General features: G+C 32.5%; 1 protein-coding gene across 1 annotated transcript in view; it reads left to right on the top strand.

Annotated features, from left to right (window-relative positions):
* LOC105273227 (GTP-binding protein Rhes) overlaps nucleotides 1-8330 on the top strand; it is a 13099-nt gene extending 4769 nt beyond the window's left edge. Inside the window, exons 2-5 of the mRNA XM_011315533.1 lie at nucleotides 1844-2121; nucleotides 5894-6051; nucleotides 6949-7135; nucleotides 8108-8330. Coding sequence (XP_011313835.1) covers nucleotides 1844-2121; nucleotides 5894-6051; nucleotides 6949-7135; nucleotides 8108-8330 — 846 coding nt within the window. The remainder of the gene's footprint in view (nucleotides 1-1843; nucleotides 2122-5893; nucleotides 6052-6948; nucleotides 7136-8107) is intronic.
* Nucleotides 8331-8345: the final 15 nt, after the last annotated feature.

Raw genomic sequence — 8345 nt, 5'->3', positions numbered from 1 at the left:
GTCGCTAGTGAATTTATTTCAGAGTTATCTGTGTGATCCACTCGTGAAATAGTGAATCCAAATTGAAAATAGAAAGTGATGGGAACGTCTCCCTGAGGTTCTCACAACAAGATTTTCTATCATCTTGGAAATGTGGAGCATTCGATCCTCAGTACTCTATAACTCGAGTATGAATCAATGAAGTGGTTTACTGGTAACTTCCAACGTTCATTCAATTCGGAAGTAACGCAACTCCAACTTCTCATTCACTTTTTCAATTTCACAGTCTAACTTCTTAACTCTTGAGTAATAATTTCAACAATTATTTTTTACAACCGTTTCTTTTGTAAATCAACGACCGAAAGGCAATATTTATTCCGCAAATACTGCGATTTCAACGAGGAAAGCTTCAATTAAAACCCGTTAAATGTACCCTCAGAATGAGAAGATAATAGATGATAAAACTCTCTTTATACTTCCCAATGGAAACATTGTGATTTTTTCCCTCCTGTAATTCTCATTCGGAATTATTCGGAATATCAGAATTCTTTCATTAACACCGGACCAATTGAATTCCACAACAAATCTCAAAATTTACAATTAAAAACAAATTTTTTGAGATCCACTGAACAATATTGAATATTTTTATTAAATATTCCTATCAAATTCAACTCAATTCAATATTTTCGTTCCTCTCATATTGAAATCTTGAAACTTCCGTCGTTGATCCGAAGATTTATTTTATTTCCATCATTTTCTATTTCTTTTTTGGATTTTTTATAAAAAATCGTAGAACTGCGGTCTGAGAAAATCATTTCATACATTGGGTTTCCCGAATATTAATATTTTTTATATATAATTTCGTTTTTAATTATTATTTTATTTTATTTTTATTTTTTTTTATTTTATAAAAAAATAAGTTATTTTTCAAATTTTATTAAAAAAAAATAACAATTATTTTCTTATTTTATTAAAAAAAAAATTATTTTATTTATTTTTTTTTAATAATTTTTTTTTTATTTTTTTTGTCAATTTTTTTTTTTATTATTAATATTATGAAATAATTCCGGTGAGCTAGACGAATTGGGTCTTCGAGGATTTGTTCTTATAATACCTTGACATCTTATCGTTAATCTCTGCTAATAATTGGAGTAAACAGAGAAAGCCCTTGATCACACGAGAGGAGTGCAATTTTCGCGCCATCAATCCCCCAACTGCCAAATCCATTTTGACAGCAATTCCAAGACAATTACCCGACCCCAACGAACTAAGACGACGACAGGCTAAAAATGGAATATTTAATTTCAACGAATAGCTCTTGAAGATTATCGATTCGTCGATAATCGAGAGACAAAAATGAAATTTCATGGAGACTTTTACGATTAAGGGTTTCAATTATCGATTTCCAGGCCCAGATGTACGATCTATCGACCGTAATCTGTGCTTTTTATTATTTATAATATTTAATATTATAAATAAATCGGATTTGGATTGTAAAATAATTACAAATTTGGGTTTCAAATTGTTTTGCAAAAACAATTCTAATCTAATAATTATAAAAAAATTATTATGAAGACGAAAAATCGTTGAAGATCAGTTTCTTTTTCGTTTCAATTCTCCAGTATTTTTCACTATAAAAAATCCCGAAGAATCGCGGTAATAAACCATCAATAATTATAAACATTATCACCAAAAAAATGAAACTAGAAAGGAGTGAAATTTGTTATTTATTTATCGATGGATCATTGAGAGTTTAAACAAATTGGTCAGACCAATAGGATAAAATCGTGATGGAGGATTAGGTTGGGGAGATGGTACATGTAATTGTTGATGTTTAGAAATTTTAATTGAATTAAATTGACAGCTGGAGGCCTGTGTCCGATTGGTGCGTTGCGTGGAGCGACTTTGTGGACGTGGAAATGGGGTTGAAGAGGGGGAGCCTCATCAACCCCTACGACGAAGAGGTGCACAAGATCTTGAGGGACCATCTGCAAGTGAGGATGGTATACTACCTGTACCGGTTAGTCCAAGTCCAGCATCTACATCATCGCAGGAAGACTCCTGCAAACCACCAGCTAGAAACTGCTATCGCCTCATTGTACTTGGCAGTGCACGAGTTGGCAAAACTGCCATTGTAGCACGGTGAGTTGTCAAAACTTTTGCCAGTCTATTGGGAATATTATTTTGTTTAATTCTGGTGGTGCGTTGTTATTCGTGTTTTTCATGTCGAGAGGTTTTCCGTGTTGGGATGAATTTCAATGAGGTGTGGAGGTTGTCGAGAATTTAAGGGAGATTTATGGTGATTTTTTAAAATTAATCTGCAATTTTAGTGGCGACACACGTCAATTAATGGAGAAATTTTTGGTTTTAAAAATATTCGAATTTTTCGAATGCGATTTGAGAGAAAAAATAGAGGAATTAGGGGAAACAAGGGGAATTCATTTTCTTAGGAAAAGGTGATATGTAGGTTTGAGATGAGTGGAATTTTTGGAATTAAGAAGATTATTTGGTTAATGGAATTGATTTTTTTGTTTATTTATGTCTCAATTTTGTTTGAAATAGGAGATTAGAATGGTTTCTGGGGAATAACTTGTAATTGAAGGAAGATACGGATATTTTCGTTGATACCTTTTTTGTAGCTCTCATTTTTGTCTATAAAAAATGTAGACGTAAAAATATCGACATCTTTCTTCAATCGCGAGATATTTACGGTTAACTTGCGTATATAATGCACCGAAGAACCGAAACTTCAATTATATCAGAAAACGCAATTAAAAAAATAATTTCTTTACCGAAAATTTATTGATATACCAAATGATTAATGAATTTCCTCGATCTATAAGACTTAATTGTCTGGATACGCGTTTTAACGATTTCAGTACTGATTTATTATTCAATAAAATAATTATTTTCACGAGAAAAGAGCAGGTGAATGCATTGTTTTCGATGATCCATAACTCAGAACTCATAGAGTGAAATTCAATAAACTTTTCACAACTCTTAAGTCATTAACTTGGCTTCAAGCTGAGGCAAAGTTCTTCTCATTCATTCCATTGGTTTCCGAGATATTCAACTTTTTAAAGCCTTCGGTTTCTATTCTACGAATCTATCGTAATGTTTGAGCTAGTTCTTTCAATCTTATTAGCCGCCATTTTATATTCTCTTTTTCATATTACCTGAAAGGTAAGAATTATTAGTAAATGTACAGTTCAGTCCCTGGAATTATTTACCTATTTCTTATTTTTTATTGTAAAAATATCTTAAGTCTCTCGAGTCATTCGATAAATAAATCGATAAAAATCGCTGGAAATTCTGTTCGTCTCGTGACTATCGATCTATTCATTTATTTCGGTAAACCCATTGAACAATAGATCACCCTTTGTAATTGGAGTATTCTGAATGTCCGTTTTAGTGATGGCATTAAATTCATGAGTATAACATCCAGATTTATGGGAATTGTGATATCAGTGCGTAAAATGTTAGAACACGCATTCATCAATGAAACCCTAGTTTCCTGGATTTTACAGCTGTTTATATTCTTTTATCACACGGATAATATCCCAGTGCTATCCGAAATTTAATCACTCAATTTACTGATTTTTTTGGAAAAAAATGCGGTTGTTATGTGAATTTAGTTATTAGAGAGAAAATATTCAGTGAAAAATTGATTCTCTCCTTTTGAAAATTAAAAAATTACGTATGAATACGTATTCTTTCGAGTAGAATACCAAGATTTAAATATTATGATAAATAATAATATGTTTGACTGGAGAGAAAAAAAATGTTTCCCGAAGCTGAAGTTTGAGGTGACATTTTTTGTCTGATGATATTCTTGTTGAATTAGCAGAAGAACTATTCTCTCAGCTAAAATACCACAGTATAATCTCCCCAGTGATTTTCACTATTATTTACTATATTATTCATTAGTTTGGCCATCATTGATAGTTATTGATTGATGAATCAACCAGATTTAGAGGCAACAAATGATTTATCGAGTTGCATCAAACCACACGTTGACTCTACACGTCCCCCATCATCAGACCAAATAATCTCGATATTTAAAACCGGAATAAATAAACTCTCATTTTTATTTCTCTCCGTAATTTTCATCGAGTGTGTAGTGATGATAGCCGTATCGTGGCTCAGCCACACGTACATTTTTTCCCTTGAAAAATTGGAATTGAATCAATGAACCGACCAATTCGGTAACACTGAAAAGCCAGTGGACGTTATTGTAGGATAGGGTCATATCACCGATACGGTACAGTGAACATCGCTTAAAGAGAGCCCATCACTTTTACCTGAAAAAGATAAACAGAGGGAGAAGAAAAAAAGAGAGAGAAAATAGTCTCAGGGCATTTTGGGGGCACTCTTTCACGTCAGATATTAAGCCACTTGTTTTCCACGTGCTTGACGAAAAAAATATTGAAATGGAAGGAAGAAGTTGGAGAGCTCTTCCAGAATACTTCCATAATACTTCCAGAATACCCTTTTTACCTTCCAAAGAGGCTTCCATATTGTACGTACATACGAGACAAAGAAATGGAGAGATCGTACGATGGGTTTTGGATTTCTCCAGTCGCTCCAGATTCTGGGGTACATCTGGGTTTAATACGAGAACTGTAAATGGTGTAATCCGAATGCTGGGGTTTATCTGTTTCTGAAGGCGTTTTATGTGTCACACCAGTCAGTGATAAATGTCCTATTTTAGTTGGGTGACTTTGTTCAGTACTTGAGCTCCTTTTGTCGATGAAAGTCACCAGTTATGGTTCACTGTGATGGATTGCTCTCGGCAATCCCTCAAGAATTATTGAAATTTTTAATCATCTCTTAGCGAATGTATTCTACTCTAAAACCATTTTAATTCGTCGCGGTTATTCATTCATTTTTGTTTTAAAAATCACTGGCTTTTTTCGTTACGTAATCCATTATTAAAAAATTCAATTTCCAATGAATTGATTACGACATCTTATTGTTGTTTAAATTATCATTAAATTCATTATTATCTATTGGGAAATGTGGATAATATAATGTATTTGTATATTATATTATTATTATAAATACATTTCATTTCATTTATTTTAAACAATTGTTTTGGTATCTCTAGAGACAAACGATGGAGAGCATAAAATAAAAATGGGAATAAATATTTAAATGGTTAATTAATGATTGAATGAGAGATTTGAAGGTGGAGAACTTGGAGATTTATAAATTAATAACAATATAATAATAATAAGTAAAATTGGTGGAAGTAGAAAGGGAAGACATTCGGTTCGTTTGATTTTTTAATTTGGAATAATTATTTATTAAAAACCGGTGAGTGTATGAATACAGGCGGTGGCATTAATTGAAATATTGACTAGTATTGAGGGATTCATCATGGAGAAATGCATTTTACTCTCTCTCTATGGAAATTCAATTGAATGCAGAAATTGTAGAATTATGGATTTTGATTGACCATCGATTGGGCGGTTAATACGTTAATTAAGGAAAAATATTCATTAACAAATTTAACACGTCCATTAGAGAAGAAAGGATAATCAATTATTAACATTGTCATTACTGAAATTATGAGTAATTTCACGGGAATCTCCATTAACGATTGCAAACGGAATTCGTAATTTTTTTCCATTTCCGTTTTTACTCGATATCTCGGAATCGAGGGGACCTATCGATTTTTTTGTAGGAACATTTTTTATGGAAAAATATCGTAGCTACAAAAAAGGTATTCACATAAATATCGATATCTCCGTTCAATTCCGAGATATTCCCTTGAAACTGATATCGAAAAAATGCACTTTTTGGAGTTGACAATTTTAGAAGAGAAAAATTCAATATAAATTATCAATTAAATTAGTGACAGTAGGTTATATAATATTAATTATATTTTTGTGTTGAAAATGTTGAATTGCAGATTTCTATCGAATAAATTCGAGGAGAGCTACACCCCAACGATCGAGGATTTCCACCGGAAACTGTACAGAATTCGTGGTGAGGTGCACCAGTTGGATTTATTGGACACGAGTGGTAATCATCCCTTTCCCGCCATGCGACGACTCTCTTTCCTGACTGGTGAGTCACAAAGACAAATAATTAAAGGGTAAAAGAGAGAATAAAAAGAAAAATAGTGGATAGATTTTCCATCGATAGGTACAGAGTTAAGATTGAAAGAGAAATATCGTTGGTCGCCCTGAGGGAGCTCCAACTTTCATATTACACACCCTTTGCTTGTGTTCGATCCTTTTTTTTTTCAGAGTACTAGGGCTCTTGTATTCACTCGAGGCTTCTCACTCGAGATTGAAAAAACGTACACCGGAAAATGAGAAAAATGTTTGGTATAAATAGAGGGTGGAGAGAATGGAATAAACGAGGATTCAGTCTTCAATATTGTTTTCGATGAATATCGAGATGAATGGATGCGGTTATCTGTTTTTATCTCAATGTTTTTAGTACTGAAGGAATTTTAATTCAAGTACAATCATTGAATGCCATCAGGAGCAATGACAAATGATTTATTGAGACGAAAAATTCGCGTGATCAATCAATTCGTTATATTTAAAAATTATATCGTGGAAATTTGAATGGAATTATTTTCTCATTTCGAAATTAGATTCATTTTGCATTGATTAATTTTTTCTACTCAATTTTGTTAATAATAATTTAATTCGAAATTAATGAAATTCAATTCAATCAATTCAGATTTACCCGTCAAAAATTCGATTTTGTGCAAGAATTAATTAATTTTCAGTTTTCAGTAAAATTTTCTATATTCAATAAACAAAATTAAAAATTAAAAATAAAAATAAACAAATTCCGGTAGAATTCGTAAATAAAGATAATTATACTGAATGATTTTTCTGGATTGAAATAGAATAAATTAATTATTTAATATCTACAATTAAAAATTGATAGTATTAAAAAAATTTATATTGCTATAAATGGATATGACTACAAAAATGGAAATTTCAGGTGACCTATTCGTGGTTGTATTCAGTATGGACAGCCGTGAATCCTTCGAGGAAGCAATTAGATTACGTGAGGCAATATTGGAGACTAAAATAAGTGCAATACAGAGTGGAAAGACCAGAAGCAAAAGCCACCACAGCCTTAAGGTGCCGATGGTCATCGTTGGTAATAAATGCGATCGTGATATAAAGTGAGTTTAACCGATTTATTAATCCCCCAAAGCCCGTGAAAAATTCAATTTCAATCCCTCAACTGTTGAAAAAAAAAAACATCGAATGAGTTTGAAAACTCTGATGGGAATTAACGAGAAATGCTGGGTATATCGCACTTTTTTTAAATTTTTAAACGATCTCGCTATTCCCACCACTTCCGGATTATTGAATAGTATTTGGATTGAAATTGATCCACTATTTCTAGTCGTATCTACGTCAATGTGAAATACTCGATCAATCCTCGATTGTTAACACGTCGTTTGATTGTTGATGGATATTTATGAATTGATAAATCGATTTGAGATGTGATAATGGCGCGAATGAGGGGATGGGGATTTGAATTTTAATACCGGATATCGGGGAATGAACTTGGGGCTTTTGGTGGGTTATTCCTTCGTGTACAGAAAATAATTAAATTCCTGAAAAGTTACTTTGCCGATGTGTTTGCTCTGGAATATCCATGTTAAGTCCTCGAGAGTCCGTGTAAAATCCTCATAAATTGGAATGTTTTATTCATCAACGCTATTCCATCGCTGACGTGCGTTCTGAATTCATCGGATGCCACTGGTCATTTTAATTGTTTCATATTATTGTTTTAAATATTTAAAAAAGGGCACTATACGAAATTATAATTTTCCGATAAAGTTCTAAAAGATAAAAATATATTAATATACATATAATAATAATCACACGAATTGAATTTTTATTATTTGTTGTTAAAAATTGGGAAAATTAGGGATTAGTTCCGCTCTTTATTTTTAATAATTTTTATTTAAATTGGGTAATGAAATATAAAATTTTTTGAGGTTGTTTAGGAAATTTGGAGTTTGAGGCGTGTGTTGGGTTAAAAAAATGAGGAAAATTGAATTTTTCACTGGGTTGGCATTAATTAAAGCGACAGCGGTGACAATTGGACCGTCAAAATAATGATTTCACTCCTGAATTTAAAGGGTCGTTACTGTTGAAGAGGCACAGCAGTACTGCACCAGTCAGGACGAGTGTTGTGTATTTGTGGAGGTGTCAGCGAAACGTAACTATCACGTTGATGAACTTTTTTATCAGCTCTTTGTTGTCGCTGGATTGCCCCTTGAAATGGCACCGAATCATCACAGAAAAGTGCCATTAACATTCGGATCACCGACAATGCTACCACCATCTCAGGTACTTGTTTAATAATTATATCTAGTG

Source organism: Fopius arisanus, unplaced genomic scaffold (genome assembly GCF_000806365.1).
Source record: "Fopius arisanus strain USDA-PBARC FA_bdor unplaced genomic scaffold, ASM80636v1 scaffold00004, whole genome shotgun sequence".
Lineage (NCBI taxonomy): Eukaryota > Metazoa > Arthropoda > Insecta > Hymenoptera > Braconidae > Fopius > Fopius arisanus.
Note: the sequence above shows the minus strand (reverse complement) of the source record. Positions and strands in the feature narration are given on the sequence as shown.